Source organism: Corapipo altera, unplaced genomic scaffold, assembly GCF_003945725.1.
Source record: "Corapipo altera isolate COAL_440 unplaced genomic scaffold, ASM394572v1 0, whole genome shotgun sequence".
Lineage (NCBI taxonomy): Eukaryota > Metazoa > Chordata > Aves > Passeriformes > Pipridae > Corapipo > Corapipo altera.
In genome coordinates this window covers 41,388,562-41,404,208 of record NW_020884872.1, presented here as the reverse complement: position 1 = coordinate 41,404,208, position 15,647 = coordinate 41,388,562, and the positions used below count along the sequence as shown (strand labels likewise).

Sequence of the window (15,647 nt, the reverse complement as noted above, 5' to 3'; positions counted from 1 at the left end):
CTGACCTGGTAGGATCTCGAATGAATGAATGGAGCCCAGGGGAAGGGATCTGAGACTTGGAAACCTGAATGTGGGAGTCTCCATGTGACCTACATAGTGAAACTCCTGTCCTAGCTTACAAGTTTAAAAAGTGATGAATAGAGTAATAAAATTGTTTAGATTGGAAAAGACCTCTTAATATCATTGAGTCCAACCGTTACCAGAGCACTGCCAAGACCACCACTAAATCATGTCCTTAAGCACCACATCTGCACATCTTTTAAATACCTCCAGGGATGGTGACTTCATCTAACCTGTGCGTACCTAGTGACCATATGGTAGAATATTTCTCTACAGTCCCCTAACTGTATTTACTAGATGCCCTCTGACTACAGGAAAGTAAACATCTAAAGCCCATCAAGCAGATATCTAAATTTTGATGGTTGAATCTGCAGTCAAATCCTACCCAAGAACTGCAGTGTTCCAGGACCGGTTTTACCAACATTTAAGCAGAAGTCAAATACAGCTACCCAAACCCCATTCCCACCTGCTACTTCATGGACCCTAATATGCACTCCCGAGGATTATATTAGCCCATGGAACTGCCACAAAGCCATCTTATTTTAATAATAGCAATGGTGCGTGTCCTGGATGTCAAGTTTGAACCTTCACTGCATTAACTTAGGCCACTCTCAGTCAGGCTATGTTGTCTGAAGTAAAGCCAGGTCAAGAAACTACAACACCCCACTCTGTTCACACTTGCTTGGCATCACCCTTACTCCTCCTCCCTTACTCCTGATTAAAATTCTTTTCTCATTGAGCCTGCTAAATAATTGCATGCACAATCAATCCCTAATGCAGTTCTGACACTTTCTTTATCCTTGAATGCTTTTTCCTTTAACACACTTTTTCAAACCAGATTGTTTGGACTGACTGTCCTGCAGCTCTGTTAAAGCACCACTACACAGGCGGCTGGTTACACTGGCACATCAGCAGACGAGCATCCCTGGAGAGATGACATTGCAATGAGAAGATCAGAGTGATAAACATTTCACTCAGGCCAACTCCACAATGAACCACATTGTAGATTTTCTGCAGTTTTTCTCCTTCATTACAAAAAAACAGAGGAAATATCCAAAGAGAAACCCTTTATCTTTGTACTGTGATCCTAGTACATAAACAACACCACTTAATTTTACTCACTTAAGGCAGCCAAGTTGAGGTGAGTAGTCGTGTCTTCAAACTACTTTCTAAAAAAAAAATTATGGCTTTTCTTTTGAAACTAGTTTAAAAAGTACATATGGTTGTTTATACTATTGTTTGCATCAAACTGTCAGGAACACATTTGTCTTCAGCGAAAATGCAATGAAGACTTATGAGTACAGAAGAGAAAGTGAGGTACATACAATATTTAAAAGACATCTCAGACATTGTCCTTTTCTGAAGCAATCAGGGACAGCAATCTTTGACAGGAATGACAGCACTCAATCAGCGTTAATTCAGCTTCAGGAAAATGTGCATCCACTTGAAAGTTTGGAATTTAAAGACAAGACAACCAATTCACTGAAAGGTAAAGCAAAGGTATAGTTGGAGAAGAAATGAAAATTGTAATTTCAGATAAACTGAGTGAAAGAAAAAAGAACTAAATACTGCCAGCTCTAAAAGCCTCAAAAACAGCAACCTCGACTTCTGCAAGATGCTCTCTTCTCCGATGAATCCTGTTATTTGCAATTAGTTGATAAGAGGTTACCTAACTAAACCACTATGTCACTGCAAATGGGCTGAACACATCTGTCAGGTGCACCACAGAACTGTATTCAAAATTTCCAATCACATCCTTAATGCTAGCACCTTCCATTTGTTCTCATCTCTATAAGATAGTCCTTCTGGATCATGGTTTTTCCAAGCAAACAAGCGTGTACTTAGCTCCTCAGGGCAGATGTTTTCTGTGCCACCAACATGCTCATTCATTTGACTTGGCATGCATTTTGTCATTAAGTGAGAAGCCTTAATATTTGTTTGAGGTCATGGCGAACTGTGTGCAATTGTTCTTTAACAAGTGACCTTATAATAAAAAGGGTGTTTTCTTTAATACATTGGCACTGCCACCATTCTGTTGTATTTAAACGGCATCCTATTATCAGTAATCTCTTACCCTACAACAAGGGATAGAAATAGGCTCTCTGGGCACACTGGGCCAAGAGGCTTAACTGTCTTATGCAGAACTTGATCCCAATAGCAGTTTTCAAAAATCACAGTTCATGTGTTGCCTGGGACTTCCAGATATTGATGCTTTAGAAACAAACACGTAATCAAGCTCTGGACTTGGTGATTCTGACAGACACTCAAAATACTCATCCTTTAAGACTCCATCTTACATTCCTACAACATAGAGAGTTTATTTTCCTTTAAATAATAAATTATCTTCACTCATGTAAGAAGTCAGTTGCCAGGGACCCTCAGCCACAGTAATAAGTTACTTCTACCTAATACAGGTCTTACATGAAAAAACAAGCTTTTATCAGAGCCAAAGCCTCTACTTGTGCATCTCTCCACGCAGATCCTGTTCATATCCACTGTACATGGAAACCAATACAGTCACACACAGAATGACAGTGCCAACATCCATTCTTGTAAATGGCTGTGGACAATGTATTTTTCTATTTATAAGCAGTAAAAACTTGAGTAGGACCTTTGATTTTCTCAAGTGCTCTTTTTTATTGCACCTTGTGCCCCCTCGGCCTTTCTGCACCGAAGTGTTCTCAGCGACTTGGGCAGCAAGGCACAACTTTGCAAAGAGGATTTACAGATAAGTGAGAGGTCTTCTTCCTCAAGTTACAGGGAGTTACTTATAACTTTACTGTGATCTCCCTGTACAAATAATATAAACAGTTAATATGTTTTACTGTTCAGCAGTGCAGTTCTCCTGTAAATAGTCCCTGGCTATACTCTTACACCCTTCTTTTCTCAAGGAAAAAAAGGTACACACACAAAAACTATTCACATAAACTACTACCATGACAAATATGTTCCTGTGGAACACCTCAGATGCCAAGCACAATTTTACATGGCAGCTTGAGGAAACAGCATTAATCAGCAAGTGGAGAACATGCACACACACATGCTTTGCTTTCTTGACAGCTCTTGCCAGAACCTGCCTGAAACAATGCAGAAAAATGTCTGGCATCACCCAACACTCCCAGAGTTACTCCTCAGGTAACAGAAAGCACCCCTTTTCCATCATATTAATTTAGGGGGGTTGTGACTCCAATATCCACCACCACTGCCAAGTGTGGTCGCTTTGCTGGTTGTTCCACTTGCTTCAAGATTCCCACAGCAATGCATTCTTTTATCTCCTATATCAGGCCTTGCTGTCTTTTTAAAGAAAAAAAAAGAATGGCTTGACAATTCTCCCCTTCTATCTCTTAGAAGTCATTTCCATAATGCTTCCCCAGCTATATAAGCCCAAGACACTCTGTGCTCCCACTGAGCACAGAGCCTTATGAAATCAAAACATTTGATTCAACAATGGGTATTTTTTCCCTTAGCACTGCCAAAAATGGTCTATTTCCTACTTTGTTATTTGCTCCCGTGTTTAGCACTTTACCAGCAGAGGCTGATTCACCGATATTTGTCGTCAGTCTTATCTCACTTACAACCTTTTTAAAAGCAGATTTTATTTCATTGATAATTATGGACAATATATACATAGGACAATATTAAAAACATCACTAAATATCTCATTGTATCACCTGTAGTCAGGTTCTCATACTCTCCTCGAATGGCATCTCCTACTGCCACTTCTGGAGAAAGACCACTGGCCTAGACAGACCGGTGCTGTGACCCTGCATGGAATTATTTCATGTTCTTAAGGTCTGGCCCATTAATTTATTTGCTAAAATACTATCCACTGTTCCCATGAGGAATTCATCTGAGCCAGTGATGACACCACCTTTTCACCCATGCTGTGCACACTTTTTTGCAATTCTTATAAACTTCTAGCAAAATTTTGCTTACCGCAGATGCTGCTGCCACATACGTCACTGTTTTGCAAACTCTGTCTTTGAGCTCTACATACTTTCCTGCCTCAGGTCTCTTTCCCTCATGGCCATAATGCCACAGCACCCTCCCCAAGAATAACTCATTTTCAACTCCATGACCTTTTCTGCTCAGCCAAGTCTAATTGTTTCACCAGAAGTCAATTCTGGGTCTTACAACAATTTTAAAAGCTTTGTGCTACATTTGAACTGTGGACTTTTCTGTTAAAGAGAGTATCAATTCTTCCATACCACAGCTGTTCAGCCTTACAGCAAGTACAAGCTTTTAAGCATCTTACTTTTTGTTCGTGCTATTTAAGAATACACTATTCATGTATTTATTTTTAGGTAGAAAGAAGTACTACTCATATTTCTGTAAACACCACAGCAGCCCCTCTGCCCCAGCTAAATGCAAACTATGAACAATATCAAGGACTACAGCATCAGCTATCCTAAGAAATAAAACTACCTTCTCTTTCTTTCTGGTCACACTTTTTCACAGTAGACATGCAAAAAATGCTTTTTAACCTATCCTCATTTTATTTTTCCTAACTTCCCCAGAGCTTTGCCACTCTGATAGGACTATAAAATACCACTTTCCCATTCAAAGTAAACTCTTGACACCTAATTTTTCAGTATTACATTATGTTGAGTAATCACTCAGCTCCAGGAAACTTAACAGTTGTCTGATGCTTTCAGAAACCATATTTTAACAAATCAGCACCAGTCTCTCACCACCACCACCAGGTTTCACCCAGTTCAGCCGTTCTCTGCATGTACAGAACCCAGTGAGTAAAAAGAAACCTCCTTGGCAGAGATTAAACATTATTTACTATGGTAAGCGTGTGCTCATTCTTAATTTGTTACAAATATGCAGCAAACAATCAGGAAGACTTTTTAGAAGTTTATTTATCACAAACCATCAACAAAGGAACACTTACTAATGTAAGTAATTGATACCGCGTCTGATACCAAAATCCAGACTTTCTATCAGTGAGAAAAATGAAAAATTATTTTTCTAGGTATTATGTTGTGTTTGACAGAAGGGTGGACAACTGAATTAGGTACCAAAGCCAGCAGTTTTAGAAGGGAAGAATCTCAACCCATTATTTTAGCATACAAGTGACTTTCATAGTAAGAGAGCTCTGCTTATTTAAACATTAGACTGATTTCAAAACCCATTAAGAAAAACAGAAAGAAAAAGATTTAGGGATGTGATTGTGGAAAAAATGCAATCACTCAGCATCCTATTCATCTACAGTGCAGGAATAGATATTATTAAGCCCTTGAAAGAGCCTTTCTACATACACAGATTTTTGTATTCCACGAGTGCAATCCAAATGAATCAGTTTTTAAAAATGATAAATGTCCTGTAACATAGATGTAACACAAAGAGGTATAAGCTTCCCAAAGACATATAAGATTCAGTTACCAGAGCTGAACTCTCATCTTTTGTTGTATAAAACTTCCCATACAGCAGTATCTACCTTTTAATGAACAAAATTGCCTGGAATTTTCAAATCAGCTGAAGAGTTCACCAAGTAGCCACAGTATTGGCTTCAGCAAGAAAAAACTTCTCATGTTGTGCAGATGCACACATAACCCTGGCAGCACATTTCTGTGAAATGGAGTCTTATTTTGCTAAAGATAATTCCTTGTCCCACATGTTTGTTTGGGCATAAGTATGCATAATGATTTAACACATACACACACGTCAGCTATATGGTTTAGTAATTCAAATTACTCCAAGTTTGTCCTTCCTTCTTGAATCAAAAGTGAAATCTCCAGTCCTTTTGCCGAACAGTGAAATCATAATTTGTTTGTAAGCAGACATTGTCCTATCTATAGTATATCAGTAGTTTAAGGCAATCTAGAAGATTTGTACTTATCACCATTTGGAACAGGATTGTTACACTCTATGACTGACAGGAGAATTAAAATATTTCTAGCTACTGTGAAGTGTTAGAAATGTTAATGATTTTCAGGTCCTAAAACTAATCATCAGTTTGAGCTACAGATGTGATACTTTGCAATAATACTTAAAAGGTCAGGGAAATACCTATAAACAATAACAATAAAAAATCCCACTTTGGCACTAAAAACAGCAGTAGTATATATAGAAAGACAGACCAAAAGGAAAAGGAGAAAACTGCAGAACATAAGTTCACTTACATCAGAATATTTCTTTGCCCTCTTTCACAGTAAGAAAAGCAAACAAGAAAAATACCTTCCAAAAGATATGAAGAGCCCCAGATAAACAGAATCTCTTTCTGGAACTTTTACCTTAACCAAAAGGGGGGAAATTGCTAAACCACACTGAACAAGGGGCATACCACTGGACTTCCATGAAACTACCCTGTTTTCTAGTAGCTGAAAGTGTATTGAAAGTAATAAAGAAAAGATAAAGAAAACAGAGAAGCCAATTTGGAGAAGAGATGACTTAAACCTGACTGTAATTTTTTATTTACAGATTCTAGTCCAACATACCAAAATACTGCAAGAACAACTACCACTATGCCTCAATCTACTCAAAATGTTAGATAAAGTAAGAGAAAGACTGCATCTCACAATGTTCAGGTGCTCTAGAAGAAGAAAAGACAGAATTCCACTAAGTGAAAACTAGCTTTATTTTTCAGAGCTCTAAATTCAAAACACCCATATGCCACATTTAAATGAGAAAATGAAAGAACGGCCCAGTACAAAAGTACTATCTACATTTACCATATAAATGGAGAAGTGCAAAAACTAAAACGAAAAAAAAGGAGTTAAGAAAAACAAGAAAAGTGGTAAAGGAGTCAAGATGACAAAAAGGCAATGAAATCACATTTTCAATATTATTTTATCTTCTTTCCTATGTCAGATAAGGAGTTATATATTCAAATTTTATTAACACTAAGTAAATACACCCCCCAAAGTATTAAAACAGTTACATTATGTTTCTATACAAATTAGTTTTGTTACTGGAGTGATCTCAGTTGCCTTGACACTAATGTGTGGAGAATGGCATGCATACCAGTTCTTATAAAAATTCTACATACAAATGTAAATAGAAGAGAAAAAAAATGGAGTGATGGAAAGGACTGGATTAGGTATATATAACCACTATAGTAAGAACAACCCTTTAGCCTTCCCTAGAAAATTGAGTTCCATATATAAATGGGAATTCACCCATTAGCGGTGACTCCAGACTTTACACATTTTATCCTATACACGTATCACCAATCTGAGTAAATATGCAGTCTGTATGATGCAAGACACTCACATTCAAAGGAATGAGATGACAGGTACAAAGTAAAGAACAGCAATAGCTTTGGCACAGATTATCTCCCACTGCTGGTCACCATCAACAAGACTAATTGGCTACTGAGATTTAACAATCAAGGCATTCAAGGACAGGGGAACGAAAGGTCAATAAAAAACTGCATTATTTAGACAAGTGTTTGTGCTAAACTCACAGCTCCTGCATGTTGGTCTTGGAGAAACAAATGCAACCCAAGCCTCCTCTTCCTCCACTACCTCCCACCCTTATTTTTTTTTTGTTTGCTTGTTTGTTTTTAACAAAACAGTGGGGTGTATTTCAAAGAAAACAGCAAAACTGAAAGCACATACATATATCACATGACCATAGCAAAATTTAGGGGTTTACTGTAATGATCATTTTAACCTTTCCTGAAATTAGAGCTCAAAAGTAACCAATGAAAAAAAATATATCCCTATTATTTTTCTTTAAGTTTTAACTTGTCTTTCATTATGCACTAGCCAGATGCACTGTAGTATGCAGTACTTGGGAAGGTACAGTTAGAACATCAGTTCAACAGAGGAAAGGTTCTGTAAGGTTTCAGTACTCAAGTGTCAACAGGCAACTGTTGTGATTTTCTTTAATTTATTTATTTTTCATTTAAACCTCAGCACAGCAAAACCACCATGATTCAGCAGAAGATAAGCCAAAAGGTGTCTCCAAGACACAGGTCTGCTCTATGTACCAGGCTAACATTTAACATAGATCCCATCACTGGTTATTTTCTCACAATGTATTTAGGATCATATTTTAAATACAACTGCAAACATGCACAAAGAACCATTCTTTAACAAATAAAAATATCTCTTGAAACTCACACATGCATACATCCAAAACTTGGCTAAACTGGAAAAAACAACACAACAAACCCCTCAGGAATCCCACCTCTCACAGAAACCACAAAATAACAATGTCATTGTTAAACTAAAAGATCCTGGAATTCCTTCTACACACTTTCCCTGACATCTTCACACAATAAAATGCAGGGGTCAGTGGTACTGAAACAAGGAATGGCAGTTCCACTCTTGTGCACATACGAAAGCAAGTGACCCAAGCTATTATTCCAGTCTGAGGCACTTTTTGTTCCTAATATCCAGATGCAGCAGTTTTTTTTTTTCCTTTCCTTTCTTTTTTTTTTTAAAGAAATGACTGTGGACACCTCCTTCACATTTTCCTATTCTTCAGTATTTTCACTTCATAAAGCTGCAGTCAATGTGTTTTGTGTGTAGTGAGAAGGGAATGGCACATTCAGTGGTGGTCTCAGCCACAGTCTACATTGGTGGCTCAAGTAGTCTCAGGATTAGGTCTTTGTGTGTGATGAAAGGATATGAAAAGTCAGTTATTTAAACTCAGTCAAGCTGTTGATTTTAGGGAGGAAAAGGTTTTGCAATTCAGTTTTCCTCAATAAATCACTGCCCTTTTTCAAGGGCAGATGCAGATAGTTCACATGTTCACAGCATTCTCTAAAGACAAAACAGATCATGATTTTTTTACCCCCCCTCAATCTAACATAGGGCAAGAAATCAAAAAGAAGGGGGCATCACATTAATTACTCAAATTCACTAGAAACTAAAGCAGAAAATCAACTCTGTTAACAAGTAATAAGATCACCGAAGAATTAAAAGGGCAAGGAACTACAGAGAAAACCATCTCTTTAAAATTCATCAGAATAATTTACAAAATCAAAAGAAAGTCTGAAATATATTTCACCATCCTATGTATTCTATCAGTTTATAGACACAATTTTCAACCCATAGTTTATCAGTTTGGGTACCCATCCTGCATCATCTGAGACCACAGTTTAAATATGTTAAGACTGCAGGTTTATCTTAAGTCAAACTGAGATTCAGATACTAAAAAAGAAGCCTTTGATGAGCTCTCAAAAATATAGCATCCAAAATACTAGCCACTTCGGAATACCTGGGTTAATGTGCATAAAACACTATTAAATGTATTGGAATTTTAACTCCCATCATTAAATTGTTTTATTCTATTCCTTGGTTGACCTTTTCCCCAATTAGTGCATTGTGTTTTTATTTGTGTTGCATTGAGCTAAACACTGCTGTGCATTTTACTCATGATATTTTTTGCCCAGGGAAGCTGTGGATGTCCCATCCTTGTAAGTAAGGCTAGGCTGGATGAGGCTTTACACAATCTGGTCTAGTTGAAGGTGACCCTGCCCATGGCGGGGGGGGGTTGGAACTAGATGGTCCCTTCCAACCCAAACCATTCTATGATTCTAAACTACAAATCCCACACCTACCAGCGAAGTCCTCCCACAGAGTTTAAGGCAGGAGGAAGAACAATAGTTGATTATAACACTGAGAAAATCAGATGGTATTTTCAGTGGAGCCTAAGAAAATTAAGTACTAAAATCCCTGTCATCCTAAATAGCACCTGACTTCCTTAAGTCCCTTCTGACTTGGTTGTAGGATGACCAAGTTTGTACTAACTAAAGAAAGCATTTCTGCAATCATTTGCATTTGGTTAGCTCTTTGAGGTTCCTGTCAGGACTGTCACTGATTCAACTAACAGATAAATAAATAAAGCACATATATCTAAAGGAAGTAGATGTTTAAACCTTCTTTGAAAGTTTTAAAGCACTGTAATGGCCTTCACACAAGTCATCCTTTACCTGAGGAGATTGTAACTTAGGTGGAAAACACCTGCCAGAATCCATAACTTGGGTTAAGAAAAAGAAAGCACGATGCAGAACTGAGGCTAAGGAGGCTAACTAACTAAAAGCATTCAAGATCACAAAACCCCCCCACACCACCTTCACCAAACAGGTTCATTCAGTTTTTTACTACCTCAATCAACCTACAAACATTAATTACTACTTGATTTTACACACATATTTAGTGCCATATTTGGTAGAAATGACAAGTGATATAGTGAACACAGCATTGCTTTCTATTTTATTTATTAGGAGAGCAGGTACGGAACCTCATGGTCAGTCAGAATCCATTACAGAAGATAAGGCCCAGGCTTAGACTGCAGACTGTAAAGTTTATTTTCTACTTTAATGAGTTTTGAACTGGTCTGTAAATATAAAATTAAAGATATCTTGATAGTCGAACATTTGGTTTCTTTTTACATCTACCCACAGAGTTCTGTTCAACAGCCGTGTAGTCAGACTTAGCCATAAATATGTTCTCATATAAGAGACTTATTTTTAATTTATAAACCTTGTGGATACAGCAGTAATTTCCACAAAGAGACAAGTCAACTGCACTAATATGAAATGTCTGACATACTGTTAAAATTCGTAAGAAGAAAAAAAATTGCTGTCTCCTTCAGGTGAAGACTGCCCCTCCGGCCTCCAGTCTCAAGATAGTTGTGCTATATTTTGGTCCACTTCAAACCAAAGAAAGAAAAGATGGCAGGAAACTTTAAACACGGTGAGAGTTGCTGCTTCGGGAGGTATTGAAAAGCAACAGTTCTGTAAAATCTAACCAGGTTTTCAAAAGAATGCACAAGGTCTATGATGTGCTTCTGTGCTTGCCACATACCTTTTATTTTTGCTTTAACAAATACATGTACAGTGATTATCCACCATCTTAAAGAAAACTGACTCCTTCGACTCAATGGAAGATGTAAAAAATTCAAGTCTTTCAGTTCTAGGAATTAATTTTCATCCAGTATAGCTGCCTAGACTAATAATGCTCATTATGGTTGTAGTGCAGTGTATAAATCTTATTAGGCACTCTAAAAAGAATATTATCGATTTTTAGCATTGCTTAAAAATCTGTACTCAGTGTAATTATGAAGTTCTGGAAACTAGAAGATTGTATTATTTATTTATCGGTATTTAGATGGTCTTATAACTGTAGTTTTTGGGTGTCCAATCACATTGTGTTTATTTGTGCTGAAATGATACACTCACTTGCCAATACAGTAAAAGGGTGGAATGCTTCACAATGATCCTAGCAATAACTCTGAAAAACGACCACTTCTTCAGTGCAAATCCGCTCAAGAAAAGCCTCTACACAAAAAGTAAGATGAACCAGTTACTGCATTGTTTATTAAGTTTCACTTGATTCCTCCTGACAACCATTTAAACAATGAATGTTGGGAAATGTCTCTCAAAGAATCAACAATAGTGGGGATCAGAGCTTTCATATTCAGCTAATACTGTTTTTAGAAAGGAGAAAATATTTCTTCATGAAGGGATTATAAGAAGCCTTATAAAAGACACCTGCAAACAAAACAAGTGACAAAAGATCTCTATCATAATTGATAATAGTTATCCTTCGTAAAAACCTGTGCTTCGTCAGAAATAAATACACCTTTGCTATTGAATTTCAAAAGGCATTCACTAACCAACAAGCCTGCTGGTCAAGAATAGAAAGTTTTAGAAAACCTGCGAAGACGGAAGTGCTTTTTTCTTATGTATAGCAATGCATTATTAATCAACAGTAAGACTGCAAGTTTTCTTTTCTGATGCCAAATAGAACAAGCAAGCTCTAAAACACAGTATCTTTTTAATAGTGTACTGGACTTCTAAAATCTCCTTTTCCTTTTGGAAAAGAAAAACTTTTCACTTAAAAACAAACTTCAGAATTTGACAAATAATTCAATAGCCAATTTAAAAGAAATGCATATATTAATTAACATGAAGGAATATGTTTACAAAATGCAGTTTACAGTAGGGGCTTGAAAGAAGAAAACAATCACATCTACAGAAACAGCCTTCACTCTTTCATTCCAAACCAGTTACGTTCTGGAAAGCACACACTGCCTGAAGTATCTACACACTGGTAAAATAACTAGGTTTTCCAATCTGCTAGTAGGAGATTCAGTCCTTTGTATGTGACATGCATACAGGTTAGATACTTTCTGAGCTTTCTTTTGAAGCAAATCAGTTTGTTCTGTCAAAAATAAGACAGTGTAGTTCTCAAGACAGTTTGCTTCAGGGTCCCAAAGGAAGTATGGACAAGATCACACCAATTTTGGCTCCCTCTGCTTTCGCAGACTTCTGTAACATTTTCCCAGGAAATTTTGCATCCTCAGACAACCCCGCATGCCTTTAAACCACATGCCAGGGCATGCAAAACACCCACTCAGTTTCTTGCTATAAAAACACCATGCAAGTGGTCTTGCAACACAATTCTCACATTGTTGTAAGTGCACAGAACTAAGGAAAACAGTTAATCATTTTATCTCCAGATCACAGGACCCAGGGGACACTCTGGTCATGAGTAGAACACAGTGCAAACATACACAGTGCAGTCTGCTGCAAAGGGGACGAACCTATGCACATACAAACCCCTCTAGTCCAATGGGCAAGGACACTATGCAGAAGAAATGGGTGTGACTTTGTGGTTGTAAACCCTATTCCAAGTTGTGGATGGAAACCCTATCCTAAGAGAACAGGATAAGGATCACAGGATAACTTGAGCTTCCAGTCAAAAAGAAAGGCACATATGTATAGTCTCAAGAGAGTTGAAATAAAGTAAGATATTCTGCCTAATAAAACAGCCTGAAGAAAATCTGCAACCTGTACAAGCAGTAAAAAATTAGTAGTTTCTATAGAAAGATGTTTATACTGCACTTTCAGGAAGAATTTGGCAAGGCCTTAAATGCCTATGAATTAAAAGTTCTAATATTCACTATAAGCAGATCCCTAACTCACAAAAAAACCACAATTGCTTTAATTGATAGGTAAAATACAACATGTTCCCTTCTTCCCCAAAGTGATATGTGGTAGTGCGATGCTTTGAAAATTTCAACAACTTTATTAAACTATGAAAAGAGACTTTATCTTAAGAAGTGTTTTTATGGGAATAATACACTGGAATAATTTTTTTCCCCTATTTTCAAGAGGTCAGCAAGGACAACATGATTAAACTACACAACCTGAAATGTCTTTTGTTTATTTTTTAAAGAAGTCAAAACAAGGTTTAGATCCTGAATAAGCTATCTCTAAGTGATGAAGCACTGTTAGCAATAGCACCTTAAGAAACATTTTTGACTTGAGAGCATGACAGATGTGATCAACTAAGTGGATCCAGATAACCCACTGTCTTTTTTTTTTATCTAGTCTCCACGATTCTGTGTATTCTGTGACATATGTTATTTTCAAACAGTACGATCATTTTTTGCAGATTTATCCTTCTGCGATTTTTTACTAGGAGGATTAATAGCAACTGCAACAGAAACATTAACTTGATATCATATATAATCCTTTATAATTTCATCATCATCAAAATCTCAACGCTTTGTCCATCGTTCTTTTCTACAGCAACTTATTTCACTTGTTCCTATTAAGGCTATTATAGTCACCCTATTACTACTAATCTTTTCTTTGTAAATAGCCACACCTATTTTAATCCAAAATGGTGTGGTAAGCATTTGATTCTTTGTAGAAGTAGACATGTAATTAGGTTAATCTGTGCTATCTTTTTAAGTGAGTTGATTGTTTCTTTACTATGGACATATTTCTTGTAACAGCCATAAGCCTGCCAGAATGCTTGGAGGCAAATCAGGAGCAATTTACCAAGCATGTAGCTACTATGAACTGAAATCTTGACATAATAGCAACCTGCATATAGCCACCCCTACCTGCCAGTTATTACTCATGTTAGCTTTTTACTGACATGTTAAATTTCAACCACACCTTTCTTTCACAAACAAGTACTTTCATTCAGCTCAGTTACATCTGTGACAAATAGCTGATATTCAGCAAAGCGTACAGGAATCTAAATTCAGAATGCAGTCCAAAAGTCTTTGACATTAGCAACTGAATTACCTGCACGAAGTCCAAAAACGTCAAGGGAAGCAAGTCATCCAGGTGACCAATATCTTTGGAGAAACGATTTAAGATTCTTCCTACAGAAACAGGGTTGGAGAAGAAAAAAAAAAGGGAAGTAAATATAATTCTTGAAAAGATCGAAACATCTTAAACATACAGTGTTTTACCATTTCAGGAACAGTTAAAAGAAAACAGTTGGAATCTAAAGATAAAAAGACAATTTTTGAAATCACCATGAAGGGAATCTCTTAAAACCACTACAATATATTTTGAAGAAGAATACCTTTTTACAAATGCCTTTTACCCAAATATAAAACCTTTACTTAAATAGCTAGAAAAAAATTAAAATGGTCTTTGAAGATAAGATGTCACCACAATTTAACAGGTGAAACACATATTTTTTTTATGCTCAACACGTGCAGGTAAAGGTTACAGTTCAGACAACAATGCAAGTTTCATCAAGTAACACCAGCCAGAATCTGCTCCTATCCTTGACTGAAACTCGCTAATGCATGCACGCTTCAGACAGATCACAGTTGATCTAACTGATCTTTTTCAGCATTTCTTTCTCACCCCTCAACCATTATATGTGGATTCCAATTGCAGCTTTTTCTAAAATAAAATTTGAGATAGATTTGCATTCATGTAGCCTTACATTTATACTTATTCAAAACCTTGACAATACTGATCTTTATTAAAGTTAATAAAACGATTTTTAATCTGCTGTCAGTGAAGCATTTACATTTCTCTATTTTCCCAAGTCCTACTTGAGTGAAAAAAATCAGTTATATCAAGACTTCTTTAATAATTAAAGTCACAACGCTGCCAGCCATAAGTGGATTAGTATCTTTCTCTATTAATCAATATCTCTACTCACCAAGAAAGAAACTAAGGCAAGGATGGGAATCTGGCCTTTTCTAAGGTGTGTAATGCCCATACATGTATTCACACTGCTTTTTTTATCTGCATATATCTTGATTCAATTATTACTTCTAACTGGTACAAACACATTCACTGCACTGGCAACAAAAGACTTTTTTTTTTCTCCTTTTCAAAGGAGCTCATTAAACTGAAAGCAGTTAAGTTTAAAGTTTCCATGGAGTGCAGGGGAGACATAATTTAGAGATAAGAGATACTGAAATCAATTCTGTAGCAACCATTATGCTAGTTTTCTGCTCACAGCTCTCTTGGAATTACAAATTTTGATGCATAGTATTAATTTCTTTTTTAAGGGAATTTCTGTTCTACACCAAACAATACACAAAAAATCCTCTCCTCGGGTCTGGGACATGACTCCAAAGAGAGATCCTGGTGGCAAACAGCTTGTTCTGCAGTACTTTCCTACTACGAAAGGCAGTTACTTAAGGCAGACAGCAGCAGAATTCATCCTATTTTAGGCTTTGTACGTAGAGAGGAAGGGTATACAGCAGCATAAGACTCAGACAAATCTCTTTCATCTGTTTCTATAGGGAATGGCATGTGGGCACGTTCCCTTTCACGTATTTCATATTGGGGTAGATATATCAGAAGGAAGTCCATGGCAATTTTTTTTTTTAGTTTCTTTTTCCCATGATTCCCC

At 36.8% G+C, this 15,647-nt stretch overlaps 1 protein-coding gene across 5 annotated transcripts in view; it reads right to left on the bottom strand.

Annotated features, from left to right (window-relative positions):
* The window catches only part of ABCC4 (ATP binding cassette subfamily C member 4), a 146,074-nt gene that overhangs the window by 48,886 nt on the left and 81,541 nt on the right, over window positions 1-15,647 (bottom strand). For all 5 annotated transcript variants that reach the window (XM_027645455.1, XM_027645466.1, XM_027645492.1 and 2 more), the window contains one exon: window positions 14,066-14,145. In XM_027645455.1, the coding sequence (XP_027501256.1) occupies window positions 14,066-14,145 (80 nt within the window). The remainder of the gene's footprint in view (window positions 1-14,065; window positions 14,146-15,647) is intronic.